The sequence below is a fragment of the Crinia signifera genome, chromosome 6 (genome assembly GCF_055691185.1).
Source record: "Crinia signifera chromosome 6, ASM5569118v1, whole genome shotgun sequence".
NCBI classification, from domain to species: Eukaryota; Metazoa; Chordata; class Amphibia; order Anura; family Myobatrachidae; genus Crinia; species Crinia signifera.
The window spans coordinates 154,491,624-154,510,170 of record NC_139222.1 but is presented as its reverse complement, the minus strand read 5'-3'; the positions used below and the strand labels follow the sequence as shown (position 1 = coordinate 154,510,170).

Here is an 18,547-nt window from a genome sequence, read left to right as displayed (position 1 = left end):
GAATATGTGCTGTTTATGTGTGGACAGATATCACAGCGCCTCGTTAGCGCAGTAGGTAGCGCGTCAGTCTCATAATCTGAAGGTCGTGAGTTCGATCCTCACACGGGGCACACAGTTTTACCTTCTATGTAGCCTTATATTTGCGTATTGTCCCCTTACCATGTTTCCCCGGATTGTTGTTACATTTACATTCTCAGAATTGAAAGTGTCAATAGAAGTAGTAGATTGGGCAGACAGGGTTCCAGCCAGACCTTGTTGCAGTAGCCCTGGTACAAGACAATTTCTTTGGCATATACTTTCATAAGGACATGTATTCACAACAATATATGTGTATATATGCACGTTCAAAGCAAATGCTTCACAATCTAGTCTGCTACATGTGCATGAGTAAAAAGTTGTAGTAGATGATTGATATAGATATATACACATTTAGCTAGCTCTTGTTTTATATAGATAAAACTGTACATATATGAAGATTCAACTTTAAAAATGTACTTACATTATAAAACTGTGTTATTTCAAAGTTATTTTGTGGTCTATTACCCAGCGTGCACGTTTTTTAATTTCATAAAGAGTAATTTGTTTTTTCTAGTAGCAGAGGTAGGTCATAGCTGCCTACCATCCTGCATTTTGCAGGAGACTCCCTGAAGTAGCAGCAATCTCCCTCACTTCACCTAGCCCACATTACGCTGGCATTTTGGGGGAAAAGGGAATGAGAGACAGATACATTTACATTGAATCATCAGCACCATTTCCCAGCACTTGACCATGTATAGTATCTCTTACTAACTGCTATGGGGCTCATCTACATTTGGATAGAAGTCATTTTCAAGATTCCTCTCAGATGTAGCAGTACATACCTACACTTCTAGGTGCCACGTTCCCAATCTCTCCATATATGGAACTAGACACGCCCATTGGGGGCACATGACACGCCCCCTTAATGGGGTGCTGTGTAAAATTCTATTACCAACTATAATCTCCCTGAAATGTAGGCAAGTATGAGGTAGGTAACTTATTGCAATGACATTCCAGCTTCTGTGGCTGTCTGTAACTGGGATAGCACGACCCTGCCATCGTGGCGAAGCGTATTGTCAGGTCCGCCCACTTGTACTCTCCCAGCAAGGAAAAGCAAGTATAAATATATTTTATAGTATTTCATCAACAATTTCCTTTAAACGTCTCTTTGTTTGGGTGCAATATTTAACTAAACTTTAATTACACACCGTTCTCACTGCTAAGCAATTTCTCGGGCCAAGCATGCCGACCTGATGATTTGCCTTTCAACACGGGTTTTTTTTCAGTGTGAACGGGTTAACCCAGGTCTTCAACTCTGCTTTTTACCTTGGTTGACCCGTTCACACTGGAAAAAACCTGTGTTTGAAAGGCAAATTACTGGGTAGAACTGCTTCGCCTATGGAACTTGCCTAGCAGTGCACTAAAAATATGGTACTGGAAAGGGAGCAAATGTAATATGTTACTTATGAAATTTTCTCTCAAAATCTGGAAAAGGACAAAAACGGTCGCTCAGACATTGTACTGTAGTTGAACCTGTTTGATTTAAACAATTTTACTGAATGTTTTAGTCCATTTTCCTGGGTTTGCAAGCACATTTCTGATTGTCCTTTGCTCCCATCCAGTACCAGATTTTTATTCCATCCAAGCAACTAGTTGGGTGGTTGGAGGAAAGTTGGTCTGATGTGTGGCCAGCATAAGTGTGCCTTGAGGACTGTGGTTGGGAATGCCTGGTCTAGAGGGAGGGGGAGACAGACAGGCGACACGAGGTGCAGGCAAGGAGGCCTGAAGGCAAGAAGTGAGCATGGCAGGTATGGCCAGGACATAAAGCTGTAGGTAGGGAGAGGTAAGGTACTAGGTGAGGCAGCCGTATTGGGTGTAGGGTTACCCTGGGTAGAATAGGTAATTCCTAGAATGGATTACAGTAAATGAGATGGTTAAGGCATCACAAAGCTTACAGTAGGTTCCCAACACAGCCAGGCCCATGTATTTCCATCCCTTCTATAAGCATATCAGATGAGGCACTGGGAGATAAGCCATACAAGGAATATACTGTATGGAAAAAATGTCACCCTTGAGCAAAATGATATATAGTCTCTGTCAGCCATTTCCCCAAAGCACATCAGCAGCCCATGCCCCAGTAACATCCATGTCCGAGTACAGGTGTCCCAATCAGTACATCAATTATTCTGATTTAACCATCTTGTGTCGAAGGCCGGATACCACAAAAACCTGCACATCCAGTGTGCCCCGAGGACCAAAGCCAGGAATGCCTGTCACACATGAATAGATCAACCTGCCGATGGAGAAACCATCCATGCAGCATCTGAATGAGGCACACAGCGTAGGTTGCAGCTGGCAGGGTATGCACAGTAGAAGTATAGCATATGGTGTGGGGGTAACAGGAAGAAATATAAGAGCGTAAAATACAATGGCATAGAGGTCATTAATCATTCCTTATCTTTTTAAAATATATGGAATATAAATAGAATATGTAAGATCAGAGAATACACCTTCTGCGGTCGTCTCACTCTGTAAAACTAGTATAACATCACTTTTTTTATAGAGGTTTAAAACCAATTACTGATTATAGGTTCTAATAATATGCAGCATTGAAAGCTGTTTGAATGATTTCTGAGCAAATTCTACTAGTAATGCCTGGAAATGTTCTCCGACAGCCATTTCATGCTCCCTCCTCATTAAGAACTACCTTATGACTACAATGATAAATAGCCCCCCCCCCATTCCATCCCTCATTTTCCTACTGCCAAGTTAGGCGAGTGTTTGACACACTGGCAGAGACCTCAGCAGATTAGGCTGGTAGCTAATAGTGATCAAAACAGGCAAAGTCCGCCTTACCTGGTGATTGCCAGACTAAACTAGGTCTGGTTATATCTGGCATAATGCACAGTGCCACCACTTACAAGATCAGCAGTAGAATATACAAAAAGAGGAAAGGGACTGTTTTCGGGAACGCACAAGAAGAGGTTTCTTTAAAATTTAACTTTTAATGTTCAATATTCTAAGACTCCCTTATACATTTTTTATGGGAGGTAACAGTGAAATTTATAAGAATTAAAAAATAAACATATAGACGTACATACACAGATTGTGTATCAAGGTGATAATAAAGAAAGAAAATTGTGTATTAAAATATTAATGTCACTCTGAAAAATGTCTAATTTATTCAGCATAGATTGGTGTCGGTAAAGGAGGGTTTACCAGCCCTGGATTATATCTTTATTATTATATAATGAATCCGGGCTAGTAGTTTCCACATGAGATACTATGGAGTTTGTTACACAGCCCTGATATTCTGTTATTATCCCCACCTATCAGGGGCAGAATATCCAGTACTTAGTGGGACATGTGTCAGTGTTCAATTGGTCCAATTAAAATTGTGTTTCAGACCACACCATATACTGTGCATGAGGCAAGCATATGGCTTAACTGCCACCTATCAAATATTCTTGTTCCTGTGTGTATCACACCATCTATAGTATATTCCTGTGTGTCTCACACTTCATAAATATACATAGGGGCTTTGCTGTCTATTGGGTATTCCTGTTGTTATTGTAGCAGGAAGACCCAAAACACTTAAATATCACCTGCCAAATATTTTATGCTAGGTGGCAAAAAATTTGCTAGGTGTTTCAACTCCTATAGATCTCCTAACATGAACAGCATCTCATATCCAACATAACATAACTCCTATTTGTGAGTATTGGCTGCCTTCTGCTGGAAAAAAAATCAATATTTCACTTTGGAAATTTTATGCTATTTTTCTCCTATGCCGACACATAATCAACATTTAGCTGACAGACATTTCAGTTGACATTTAACCGACACGTGTTTTACTGGTTACCCAGCTTTCTCAAGGCTCGAGAAAGCTGGGTAACCAGTGAAACACCCAAAAGGAGCTAATATCTCTCTTAGAAGATCAGCAGTAGCCCAGTTTTTTCTCTCCGAGATAACTGACAACACTCTAGGACACCAGAAATAACTGTTCTGTACACTACATTTAATATATGTTGGCTTGGCTGGCCGTGCACTGCAATTTGGTAGGCTTTAAGCAGTGGTACACACACCAAACTGCTGAAATAGGGGCCATCAATTATGGTCAAAAAAAATAAAATAGTTTCTCTGTACCTATAATTAGGAAATAGTTGCAATCACATATAAACGTTAATCAATGATACTACCATTAGAACAGGCCAAATTACTGGATTACAATCCATATATTTTCTTGAACTCTTCCAACCACTGTATGATTTGCAAATAATGTACTGTTGGGTTTATTAATGAAAGTGTCCTTTAATAAGTGGTGTTTAGAGAAAACCAACATATTACTTAGTGCTGTAAAAACACTTAAACTGGTCACACATGAAAGTACATGAATGTACAATTAAATATATAATTAATGCTTTGAAACAGAGTTCTGCTATTCTGTCTTTAATCTGTACTTGATTTTATCCTTGGAAAGCATGGCACTGTGCATGGAGAGGAGTGTCGGTCACTTATGAGGCAGAAAGCAGCTCCAGCAACCGATATTGCTAGGGATATTTGAAGACACAAAGCAAAGGACACTGAAGGGGTGTTACCTTTTGTACCTCCCAAATAAGTGTAAAGTAGCTGCTTCTGCTCTAATATATAGATCTAATCAGGAGACCTTTTTTCTACTTCAGTCATCAAGAACCCACAAGAGGTCATGTCTCAGGGTTTTTATTTGTAGAAACAGGTAGCATAATTACCAACTTAGCAAGAAAGATCACATGGGCAAGGGTAAAAATCCCCAAAACATGAACTGTTGGGGATACACGAGGACTGTGGCAAAGACGGCATACATATTATATTAGATGGCGTAAGGCTGTGTACACACAGCTTTTAGCCTCTTGCTTACATGGCCACACATATGGCCATACTGCATGATCGGATCACTGTCCAGCATGGCATTCAAGGTAGACAGGCTGAACAAGGACTGACCATTTGGTCATGTGGCAGATGACTGCACACAAAGGGCAATATTCCACATAATGTTTGCTGTCATTTAGGGACCATATATGGGATGAATAAAGAATGCAGATGACAATGTGTGATTGTCTAGACATGAAACTATATTGGATGAAGAAATGACCTACGTAAGCCTCAATCTATTGTATAAGATTGGAACACAAAAGGAAACACATGGATACAACGACTCAAGTTTTAATTCAGACTTAATTATTATATTTAACTCTTTAGCTCCAACTGGTGAAAGCATAGCCGTGCAATGGAGAAAATGTAAACAAATAAATAAAATTAAATAGTATTACAATGCATTGAGGGCTACTACGAAGCACTTTATTAGAAGATTGTATATTAATAAGGTTATCGTCTGTATGAAACAAACAAGCTCTAAGGTGCAGCTATTTCATATGGGACTGGGTAGAACAGGATACCATAGAACATTGCTCTGTGTATAGGGTTACTCTTGCAGCAGTCATCCAGGAGGAAAAGTCACAGATCTGCATATAATGCTTAAAACCAGTCAGGGTCTGTGGGGTCTGAAGGTTGGCTCTGCAGCTCCAGGGCAAAAACAAAATTGCATGGAAGAATATAGAACATAAAAATAAGGAATGCCAATGCCCAAGAGATCATTCTGATGGTTGCTGGATGACAACTAACATGTAGTCTTTATCTGAAAAAGTAAAATGTAAATTAATTAATTAAATGTAATACTTATTAAGGAGCAGAAAAAAACAATGGGCAACATTAATATTTAGAGCAAGTTACATTTCACCAATCTGAATACTTGACTGAACACCATGAAGCATAATGTAGGTTCATAGGTAGGTACACTGTCAGTCACAGCAGCAGCTCACATAACTGCAGTCTCAGCTTATTGGACAGAAACAGATCATATTAGGAAACTAAAAGAAGTACGAGGAGCATCAGAAGCCTGAATTAGAGTGGTAAGCTTAAACTTTCCAGCTTACGCAAACAGCAATGCTAGCAATCTGTTCCACAATCATATTTGTAATGCTAGCAATCTGTTCCACAATCATACAGTATTTGTAACAAAGGTAGGTTACAAAAAAAAAATAAAAAAATGCAAATCTGCACATACTGTTGTGTAACACCAGAATTGATTTTTTGGAACATCTGTGAAACTTGAACACCAATTTTCTGGCTGTGTTACTTTTGAAAAACTTTTTTCAGGAATGTTTGATGTAAACATTCCTGGATAGCTATTGGCTAATGTGGTCAATAATAAGCCTCAGTCATGCTGGAATGGATCCATTGTGCTGCTAATTGGTGGAAAGTGTTAAAAAATTAAATAAAGCCTGGAAATCCGTGCGGAAATTCCCCTCTATTTCATCTAGGTCCTCTTCGTATATGTCCTTCCTGGCACACAGCTGCTTCCCCCCTGGTCTAGATCTCAAGGCCTATAGATGTTGGTTAAATAGTGGCCTCTTCCGGGTCGGTCAGCTGGTAAGCGGAGGACAGATATTGCCCTTTGCTAAAGTTCAGGCGGACTGGAACCTACCTGATGCTGAATATTGGCGCTACCTGCAGGTCCGCCACTACCTCCAATCCATGGGCCCCGCCAGTAATCTATCTAAGCCCCTTACACCCTTTGAGCATCTATGTACTAGCACATCCCCCCTCCCCCATACAATCTCCATACTTTACAACCTCCTCTTAGATGACACTAGCAGAAAACTACCCTGCTTCACTGCCACCTGGGACCGCGAATTAGGTGGGGAGGTCGGTGAAACTAATTGGGAGAAGATATTCTCCCTGGCACACGCGTGCTCCCCTAGTGTGGGGGCACGCGAGACCCAATACAAATTATTGTCCCGTTGGTACAGATGCCCAGATGTTCTCTCTAAGATGGGCACCGGGGTTCCCAATGTTTGTTGGAGATGCTCAGAGGCTCCTGGCACCCCACTCCACATCTGGTGGCAATGCCCCCTCATAGTACCCTTCTGGTCAGAGGTTTTCAAGCTTTCTAGGACTATACTAGGAGACCTGGTCCCTACGGACCCACTGTTCTGGTTGTTCCACCTTTCCCCTGCCCCCCTCTCAAGATATAAAAAATCCCTGCTATGCCACTTGAATAATGCCGCTAAGTCGGTGATACCGGTAAAGTGGCGATCCACCTCTCCTCCAACGATCAAAGAATGGTTTAGAAAGGTGGACTTCTATATGGATGTGGAAGACATCCTGTCTTCAGCAGGCGATGGACAGGCCCAGTTTAGGGATACTTGGACCCGCTGGTTAGTCTTTCGAGACTCCAAGATTTATAAAGATATCATGGCGTCTCCATCCGTGTAAAGCCCCCTCACCTTGTGCCTATGTAGCTCTCAGTCCCTCTGGTAATTGCTGGTTCATTTTCGCCATATGGCCTATGCGTATGTGGTAGACTTGATACCCCCAATTAGAGTGACCCGGAGTGTTCCCCCTCCCCAACCCCCCTACCCCCTTCTCTCTCTGTCCCCCTCTATTCTTCCACTTCACAATTTATCCCCGAAATATACTGGTACGATTTTACTCGCAGATTGTTTGTCTGTTTGACAGTGAAATTAAAGAATGTTTTTTGTACCTGTATTTAAAACCAATAAAAATTTAATTTGCAAAAAAAAAAATTAAATAAAAAAGGAAGGGTAGGGGGATTTGTACTGGACATTGGAAACTAAGTCGAATATAGTTTGTTTATGGTCCCAGAATCGTAACTGACCTAATTGAGATAAACTCGTATTAATCACTATCAGTGGGGCACCCCCAAGTTATAACAATGTTAACAGGAATTAAATAAAGAAGAAAAAGAAACTGAAGGGGGGTGCACGCTTGATTTTGGACACTCAATGTTAAGAGTTAAAACCTATTTTATTTGGAATAATTTAATAACACAAATAATAGTCACCCCAGAGAAAGGTTGCTTGAAGTGCCTAGCTAATTGTAAGGCCTGCAAAAAATATGAATAAATATTTTCCCAAGAATGAACAGAGATGCCCACTGGCGCTATCGCAAACTTAATTGCATATACATTTATTATTTATAAACAGTTTCTTATATAGCGCATACATATCCCGCAGCGCTTTACAGAGAATATTTAAACATTCACATCAGTCCCTGCCCCAGTGGAGTGTACATTCTATATTCCCTACCTCATGTACACGCACACACATTCATTCTAGGGTTCATTTTGTTAGGAGCCAAATAACCTACCAGTATATTTTTGGATTGTGGGAGGAAACCGGAGTACCCGGAGGAAACCCACGCAAGCACGGGGAGAATATACAAACCCCACACAGTTAGAACCATGGTGGGAATCAAACTCATGACCTCAGTGCTGTGAGGCAGTAATGCTAACCATTACACCATTTGCAGCATATATGCTTAATGCATGCGCCCTGCAAATGCAAAACATACGCAGGGCTCCCATTGTGTGATTATTCCCCATTGCATACAAACATGAGTACTCCCAATATTTCCGTGAACATCGTTCATGCATATTATATTGGATGTGGAGCACAGCCAATGGCTGATATATTGGCACATCTGTACAGGTGTTCCACCAACCGCCTTGCTGTGTGTGTGTGTGTGTGTGTGTGTGTGTGTGTGTGTGTGTGTGTGTGTGTGTGTGTGTGTGTGTGTGTAGGGGAGGAGGGGAAATGCGAAGTCTCATCAGTTAATGCAATTTTAAATGCCCGGACAGGTGGGTGTCCTGACTGAAATGTTGAGCGGCTAATTGGCAAGTGTGTAAATGTATACCTACCTCGGCATGACCTAGAATCCGCTAACATGTCGGTTAGGTGAGTACACAACTTTAAAAGGAAGCACTGTCTCCTCCACTACCCATTGTAAAGTCACTGTTTAACATCAGTCTGGCCCACCACCTCGCAATCTACATTAACAGGGACTGTCTTGGTAAACGTATAAAAGTCTGACTACTGCTTCACTTATAGGCTTCCGTGGTTACTGCTTTTCTTTTCCATCATTGGGACATGCTGTTTGTTACTGATAAGATAGGCATTGTAATGGGTACCCTACAAGGCAGTTGTATCTTATAATATGTTCTGGGAGTTATGTTAGAGAATACAACGGGAGAAGTGGGCTTGGCGACTGCATGCCCAATTGTTGAGATTGTGTGTACTGTATGCTGGGTACACACTAGACCGACCTATCTTATGATTGGTAATCAAATAGATACTTAATGATCATCAAACCAATGTGTTGTGGCTGAAGTAACAACTGGTATTTCCATGTGCACGTCAGTTATAATGTCAGTCACCGGAGGCCTCTGCAGATATATCAGCCATTAGCTGTGCTGCAGGGCCAACGTGATAGGTCTGATATATAAACCAATGTGCAACCCAGTTAGTTATTGGGATTGCTATATTTGTAAGTATTTCAACACTTTTTATACATAAGTATATAGCATGACAAACAAGAACAGAGGTAAGGCCCAACTTGACAGAAGGAACTGTAATCGGGCAAATATGCAATGTTTCGGACACAGTCATACTACAGATACATGTTTTTTAGGTCTAAGAATTAACAAATCTAGTAGATCCCATTTACGGTCAGGGTACATCCTACGATTCTCCAGCAATAATGGCTACAAGTGGTATTCGTCCTTTCCTAACTGCTCATATTCTTTGCGTTCACGTTTAACACATTAGACCATTCTATACCTGAAATGCTATATATTACCTGGAGCAACCATTATCTCGTTTTTCTTGGACCGAACCCTGAGGAATGTCAGATCATTCTGGGGGTCTATATCCCGTATGGAGCTTCTGGCTTTTATCGCCAATTGATGCATGAGGCCGGCATACTGTGCAGTAGTTGTGTTATCCATTGTGCTCTTGATGGGAATTCCTGAAAAATGACCAGACATTCTATTTACGACATATAATGCATTTTTACAGAAAATTGCAATTTGTGTTATTTTCATCAGCTATATTTTGCTTCAGCCATCAGGCATTTAAAAGAAAACTGGGTCTACAATATAAATTATTGCATATGGAAGATCTAAAATGAAATTCAAGACAAGGTATAGGGATAGGGGATAAATGTATATATTTGGTTATTAAGGATGTAGAATAAACACATTACATGAGACATGCACATATTGGAAATGATACTTGTTATCACATGACACCAACTTGCATGGGGTGTGCCAGTGAGCTTATAATAATGATTATGGTTGTCACAAACCATCTAAGAGCTGCAAGCAAGAACACTTTGCATATTGATTTTTGGATTAGTTTAGCACTGCACATAGTCCACAGCCTAGCGGACGCATCTATGGGCAAATTTGGGATGCATTTGAGTCACTAGTCTACTTGCAGCTGATTGGGTGTAACTGAGCATTTGCCCGAGACAAGGTGCCCACACACGGTAAGATTTTTTTTGAAACAATATGGCAGTTTAAGATCAATTGGAACAACTAATCATTTAAAAATGTACTGTGTGTGGGCTTGATGTCGACCTGATGTGGGTGCCCGGGGATCGTACATTGAGCCTGCTGATCCCTTCAGCAGACGGAAACATGAAGAAACCACTGTGCAGGATCAAAGCCACATTGTTCTATGTGTAGGCATGAACAACAATGTGGCCATGTTGGCACCAGCATCTGCCCCGCACTGCATGCAACTCCGCGCGCCACAGTGACCACAGACACTGACATACATGGAGAGGCTGGCGACAGGAAGGGGATTTCAAATAAATGGCAGTTGCTGGCTCTCTCAGCCAATCAGCGGTCACCCTATTCAACTGGAACAATCAAGTGGGACACCACTACCTGCTAACTATTGGGGTCTCACTTCCTGCAAACAGAATTTACTAACACCAAGAACGGCTTAAATCCAGGTACAACAAGGCACCCAAACAGGTTTATGGACACCCACCAAACCCGTTTCTAAATGGATACCACCTTTGGGGACCAGTAATTTTCAGCAGGGAGCAAAATAGGAACAAGCGGGACTTGCAATAAGTATACTTTCCAATTGTCCTTCCAAATCTCCAATATTGAGTATTTTTATTTATTATTATTCATTTTAAATGTGTTTATATACCATTGTCTAACTGCATGTTAGAATAAATATTTTTATGTAATACCCAATTGAACAATTAATAATAATTTTATTCAGCGCTCAACCAATCATACTACTTGTTTTCTATTTCAGTAGTTGACCTTCCCAGTGTGTGAGCAGCTAGCCCAACACCCCATCTCACAAGAACCTGTAATATTTACCTTTGGGTAATATTTCTTCTTCAAGGTATATCTTGTTGAATTAATGTAATCAAGCTTACAATAAAGTTTTTTTATTGTGTAGTTTTCTTTAATTTCCACGAAACAGGTGTCCACTTACCTTCCGAGTTCACAATAATAATTCCTTGTACACCTTTCTGACACTGGATCCTTTTTAATGTTTCTTCAACGTCCGCCTAAAAAGTAAAAAAAGGAGTCTTAATGGGTATCATTCCCGCTAGAAATATTTAGTCATAGAAACTGAGCCACGATCTGTAACAGGATGACCTTGCTCCACCAGGGGGATACAGATGTTTGTACCTAGATAGAGCCAACTAATCATACTTTTGTAACCTGTGAGCTTACTTTGCTCCTCCAAGGCTTCTGCCACCAGTATCCTGCAGCCAGTAGCAATGCAGCAGAGCCACTTGGAGAATCCAGGATACGTTCCAAACAGTGTTCTACTTCCTAGAGAAGTGCTGGCTAAACCAGCCCTTGAGATCTACCAACAGTCCATGTTTTCCAAATCACCTAGCTGGTGCACAGCTGTAGTCATTACTAACGGTCTCAGTTTCAAACATGCTGCATTTATTCCTACTATAGATCCACAGGTTGCCTGAAAATCATAACCTGTTAGTAGATCTTGAGGACAGGTTTAGCCACCCCAGACCGGACTGAAGCAACATCTAATCTGAGCTGGTACCTATGTTTGAGCTGTGCCTGACACTGGACTTCACTCATTTGAACTTCTTAAAACTGCCAGTTATAGCTACTTATCTGTTTTCTGTGTTGTAGCCTAAGCACAGTGTGGATTTCATGGGATTTTGTGTTAAATTGTTTTATACGACAATTTTTTTTAAAAAAAGCCTATTTTTAATATTAAACCGTACTTCACTATATGTATTCATACCTCCCAACATTGGGCTTCAGCAAAGAGGGCTCAGAATTTTGGGGGCATGGCCTAGCGGTAAGGAGGCATGGCCTAATCCAGCACGGCCACACCCCTGTGAGCCGCTAGCCGTGCACCCAGCCCGGGGCTGCAGGAATAGGTGCTGTGTGCATGCGCACAGCATCTATTCATGGGTGGGGGGGGGGGGGGCGGTGACTCCCAACTGCCCTACCACGGGACACTGCCAGCCCCGGGTGGGATGCGGGAGTGTTGCCTGCATGGGCGACGTCCTTCGCTGGAGTCATGACTGCCACCACTAGGTTTTGGATAGCTGTTGTCACAGCATATGGGAGTGGAGTGGTTTGTGTGTGCAGAGCGCTTGGCGGCCCGTGGGCGAATTTACCAGCGGCAGGAGGCCAGGTGCTGTGTTAAGCTGAGCTGCTGCTTCATGCTGCTGATCTGTTTTCTCCTGCAGTGAATTTGAATCTGTCACAGCAATTTCCTCTCACTGGCTGTGTTCCGGGGACCGGCCTCGGAAGCAGCCGCTGCAGTAGAACACAGATCAGCAGGACAGTAAGTGCTCGCCAATCAATTGTAAGGTAGGTAAAGGTAGTGGTAGAACCCTAAAGCCCTGTGCACATGGATCTGCGACGCCCTGTATGGGAATGGAGTTGGCAGCTGACGTCCGCTTCCCGCCCCTGCGTCACCGGATTACCATGGGAATGCCAATGAAAAGCTGGGCATTCCCACGGCCCTCCACCCCATGTCCCCCACCCGCTGCAGAAAATTCTGCCAGCTCAAATCTCCCTAAAAATGATTTTCAAAAGTAGGCAAGTATGCCATATATAGGTTCCCATACATGTACCAATTACCCTGGACTTTTTGTGCTAAAATAGCATTGCATCGCATGCACAACTATGCTATTTTAGCACAAAAAGTACCGGGTAATTGGTACGTGTATGGGCACCTTAAGGTTCATTGGATGCTTGGTGTGCTGTTCCACTGCTTGCTATTTATAACATGTATATATTATAGTGTTTGGTTATGCATAAATGAAAGCAAATCTGAACATGATCTAGGAAACCTAAAATGTCTATATGATGTGTGATGTTAGAGATGAATGGCTATGGAGTACGCCTCTCCCAGATCTCCTGTCAGTGTCACTTCCCACCATGGCATCACTATTATTACAGCCACATCGCTTTACTCTTTACAGTCCCCGGATGCTGATACTCGGGGTGTACACTACATAATAACAATAGATCAATACGCTGGCTTGAGTGTTAGGGCAGTGCTGTCACCCGCAGAGGCCCGGTCCCCCAGATGGGCCACAAAGAGCCGGCATGTTGCTGGGGACTAGTGCACACCTTAGAACCGCACATCACTTACCATGTCCGCAGCCTGCAATCCTCCGCTCCGTCCTCTCCGGTGTTATTAAACTACACGGAGCATGCGCCCAGACCGGCGTCACCGAGCGGCCGAACCCTCCATTCTCCCACCCACATACTGAGGTTGGACAGGAAACGCCCAATACAGTTGGTATGATCCGTAAACATGTATATCGTCTCCATCGCTCGTCGCCATTTTGTTGAAGCCACAATGTGAAATTTGCCATTAGTCAGGGCCGTAAGCATAGGAGCTAGAGATGGGAAAAACGGGTCACTAGCGAGAGCTGGGATCCAGGAGATCAGTCAGTGAAAAGATCAGTATCTTTTTGGCGGATCAACGGTTCACTTTGAAAGAAGGGGTAATTTGTTAATAACGAAGCATACTTAGTCTTACAATCATTTATTCCCATTATTTTTTACTTAAAAATAACAAACAAAAAAAACATTGAGCTGAACAAATAAGAACACACATAACCGAGTAAAACACTGATCGATGGCTGGGTGCAGAATCGCCATCGATGGCGTCTGCACCGATGACCATCCCTAGCAGCAGCAGCAGCCTTATTAATCTTTCTTTTACTTGCAGTCACAGCACTGAACTCAGTCTCTAGAGTCAGTACATCTCAGCTGCCACAGGTGGCAGTGCTGAGATCAGGAAAATGCATTGTAATTCAAATCGAAACTGAAAGTAAAAGAACGACGGATCACCTTTTTGGGATCGGCAGCTCAGTCGTTCTTGAATGGGATCCGTCAGAAAGATTCACTTCGTTCGCGAACGACCCAGCTCTAATAGGAGCTATGGCTTGGCATTTGTCACAGGGATGGATGACAGGAGTCTATCTGCTGCTGCGATTACAATATTTTCTCTAACATATTGCTGATAAACTAGTTAATGTGCTAAATAAAACTTTTTCCCCATAAAGCAGTTAAAAATGTTCTTTCATAGAAGAGGCTTTATCATACACTCCATAAAGCTGGTCATATATAGGGTAGCCAATCCCAGGATCGACTGGATCCTGGTATTTGGCTCCAAAAATGTCAGGATTTGAACCCCATGATTGGATTCTCCAATCCAGGGATTTCAGGTTTAGACTGCAAATACACAGTCAAATTCCGGGCAGCATCAGAGCACTTTCTCAGATGATGCACGACTGCTTCCATCCCTGCTGTGCAGCTCTGCGTGATGCGCTCAGAGGTCACACTGCACCACTGCTCAAGATCTGGCCACACTGCCAGGGATTCCACGCTTGGCCACCCTACCAAAGATTCTACCCCACGGGTCTTCAAACTGTGGTCCTCCAGATGTTGTGGAACTACATGTCCCAGCATGCCCTGACAGTTTTGGCATGCTCTTATAGGAAAAAAAATGTGGCAATGCATGTTGGAACATGTAGTTTCACAACATCTGGAGGGCCGCAGTTTGAAGACCCATGTCCGCTCTGCCGCACCGGTATGCAAATGGGCAGGGTGGTTGTTTTTAATTACGTAGGCCAATCCTAGCATTGAGCATTTTTTTATCCCAAATCCCAGGATTGAAAATAATGCCCCATGATTGGCTTCCCTAGCCACTTATGCCATTCGGCCAAATCAGATGGTTTTGACATCTGATCCAGTGCACATCGTAGTCAGACCTGCTTGCACATCCAGCCTCCAACTCAGCCAGGCCTATCGGCATCGGGGAACAGGATGAAAGGCAATCAGTTGCATCTTTTCAACATCTGAGCACCTTAAGACAGAAGCTAAATGGCGGAAATTAGGAATTTAAATAGTTTTTAAAGTCATTTTAAATTAATGGGTTCCCAATATTGCAATTCAATTGTTTTGGGCACTCTTTAATTATGCCAGCCAATTCGGGGTTTGCTGTGTAAAACAGCTAAACTAATGTGCATGACAGGAAAAGTGCTGTTCAGGTGCCCAACAAAATTTTTTTCAGCTCCTGCTACCTCCAAGGGCTACCATATGTGCAGACTAGGGATGGACAACACATCACAATGGTTCAGGGGCGGATCCAGGAGAAAATGACGGGGGGAACCATGATAGGAGAGGGTTTGGGAGGGGGGTGTTAGTGGTGCCAGTGTACTGTACATGCTAAGAGAGCGACAAGAGAGGGGAGAGCAGAGAGAGGGCAGAAATGGGATTAAAAATAGGTCCTGACAGTTAAAGTATACAAGCCCTCCTTGGCGACAAAAGTGAAGCATGTAGTTGTGCCCGCACCAAAGGCGCGCTCCGGAAAAGGGGTGTGGCCACTCAAAAGGGGCGTGTCCTTGAGTGTAGTGTACCACACCATATACAACTTGTACACATTATGCAACTAAATACTAGACCCCATTATACTTGCCCCTTACACATCATGCCAAATGGAATGAACCAAAATTCACATAATGCCACATGGATTAAGCCAAAATTCATAAAATGCCAAAAGGATTGAGCCAAAATTCACATAATGCCACGCAGATTAAGCCAAAATTCACAATATGCTTCATAAACCAAAGGCGCACATAAAAAATTTACACCATAATGTCCATTACATGTTAAGCCACATGCCATTATGTCCATTACGTATTATGCCAAACACCATAATGCCTATTAAAAATTATGCAACATAAGTGCTGCTTACCTACGTGCTCATTGCCAGGGGTTCCATGCTCATTGCCAAGGGGGAATACATGCTTGCGGTAACTGGGGGACACCCGCCGCCAGGCAGAAGTGACAGCCATTGATAGCTGGGCAGAGAGCAGGAGGCTGCCCTGCAGGTCCTGGCTATTTTAAATAATACCCCTTTCACACCAGAAAATGCATTCCTGGGTTGGCCCCTTTAACACCAGCCTAGTCCCTGCATTTTCTGCTGTGAGGGGGGAGAGAAAACCATCCCATTCCCCCTTTAACCGGCTATATCTTCGGAACCAACTGACTCATTTATTAGTATCATATTGAAGAACTTTTCAGTGGGCTTCGAATAATTTTGGTCCCGTTTGGTTCCAGAGTAATCTGCCCTCAAAGGACATGAACAGCTATGAAATTACATTTAAAAAGTAAAAAAAATTGGTTTACCCGCAATATCTCCGGAACCAATTGACCCATATGGACCAGCCTTGTATCAGCGATTTGGGTTGGAATGAGATCAACCACGAGTTCTGTGATGCCAGTGGGGGAACTGGCAGCCGTCGGAACTGGGTGGGAGTTGGAATTAACGGGTCCTATGTTATCCTATGGGGGAATACGTTCCAGGTTTGCCAGGCGATATCTCCAGTTCCCGGGGGGCTAGCGACACTGCGTTGGACTCATTGGAAAGCCCTGGTCCTCAGATACAAGTTAGTCTGAAATGACAGGGGGGGCACGTGCCCGGGTGCCCCCCTGAATCCGCCCATGCAATGGTTTACAAACATGAATGTTTTTGTTGCGACAGCAGTGGTTTTACCATTCAATGGCAGCATTCCAATGGTTGCCAACATAAGGCCATATTCAAATGATTTAGCACAGCCAGCCACTAGAAGGGTCCCAATGGAGCTAACCTCTGGGATAGCGAGCTACAATGCAACACATGTAATTTCTGGTATTGCCCAGCAATCTTGTCAGGTTAGGCCCTTTTGCACAGCTAAGCTGGTCACTGTAGCCTCAATTAGTGCAATATAAAAGAAAAAAACAACAACATTTGAATGTGGCCACTGGAAATCAAGTGCAAAAAACATTGTTCACCCCTGCGTATTCCTCATGCCCCTTCTGGTCACATACCTGAGCACATTTGACTCTGCCATCTGTTTTGCTATTTTTTTTTCTTACAGTATACCATCACTGTAAACCATATATTACTGGGATTATTATTAATTAGTATTTCAATTTTTTTAGGCATATACCCATATTTTAAAGGTGTGTGTGTGATGCAGAAGCTGTGTGGGCAGAGTAAGTTGACAATAGCAAAACAAGAAAACAAACAAATTGTTAATAAATGGTATGCAACAAACCCCTTGACAGTAAAGAAATATTAAGCCCTTCTATTAAAACAAATTTTAAAAAAAGCAGCAGAACAGGGGCAGGTACTAATTTTGGGGGATTATAACTATCCAGACATAGACTGGACTAATGAGACAAGCACTTCAACTAAAAGTGGAATATTCTAAATACACTGAGGGACAAATTACACAATCTGTAGAAGAACCTACCCTTAAAGGAGCCATATTAGACTTGGTGTTAACAAATAATGTGCACTTGATATCAAATACTTATGTAATAGAACATCTGGGAAATAGTGACCACAACATGGTATCACTTGAAATAAGCTTTTGTAAACAAGCTAGTAATACCCTTTTCAGACCGCACTTATTACCCGGTATTTTGCCGTTTCAAAACGGTAATATGTGCAGTCTGAAAGGTCCAGAGTGAATTTACCTTTTTAAAATAACTGGTATTTTAAAACGGTAAAAAAGCAGGATTCTACCTCTTTCAGATCAGTTTTTTTGCTGTCTGAACGGGTCTGAAACAGTACCCAGGCAGCAGTGAGCACTATTGGTCCGGCTCCGTGCATATTTAATGAGCGGGACCCAGCGCAGTGCAAATTTAATGAGCAGGGCCACTCATTACATATGCACATATGTAATGAGTGGGACCCACTCATTAATTATGCACTGTACTGGGTCCCACTCAGAGCATGAGCAGCTGATGCTCAGACCCCCTATCCTTAGCACAGTCCCAGCATCCCGCAGCTTGTGACTGATCTCCATTCATAGCCTGCAGTCCTGGGATGATCTCCTCCCTGCCTCTCATCATGCTGCTTTCACACCGCAAACCTGCTTTAGACCCGGTATTTACATGCGGTGTGAAAAGGGGTTAAACTTGCTCTGACCAGTTTTAACAAACGTTTTAAATACCGGGTCTAAGCAGGTTTTGCAGTATGAATGCAGCATAATTGAAGCAATGAACAAGAAAAAGAGCGTTTAAACTATACAAGACTACCAGGGATGAGGTGACATGCACAAAGTACAAAGAGTTCAATACAATTAGTATAAACAAAATAAA

The 18,547-nt window shown here is 42.5% G+C and overlaps 1 protein-coding gene and 1 non-coding gene across 2 annotated transcripts; one reads left to right on the top strand and one right to left on the bottom strand.

The window, feature by feature from the left end:
* The first annotated feature begins 37 nt into the window (after positions 1-37).
* TRNAM-CAU (transfer RNA methionine (anticodon CAU)) lies at positions 38-110 on the top strand. The gene has a single exon. It is a non-coding gene; the product is annotated as a tRNA-Met (tRNA).
* Positions 111-5,204: 5,094 nt separating this feature from the next.
* Positions 5,205-13,688, bottom strand: DYNLRB1 (dynein light chain roadblock-type 1). Its single transcript, XM_083147696.1, has 4 exons — positions 13,536-13,688; positions 11,379-11,454; positions 9,715-9,882; positions 5,205-5,692 (listed from the first exon to the last, which is right to left on the bottom strand). Exons 1-4 carry the CDS (start codon positions 13,536-13,538, stop codon positions 5,649-5,651), a joined length of 291 nt encoding a protein of 96 aa, XP_083003822.1. The 5' UTR covers positions 13,539-13,688; the 3' UTR covers positions 5,205-5,648.
* Positions 13,689-18,547: the final 4,859 nt, after the last annotated feature.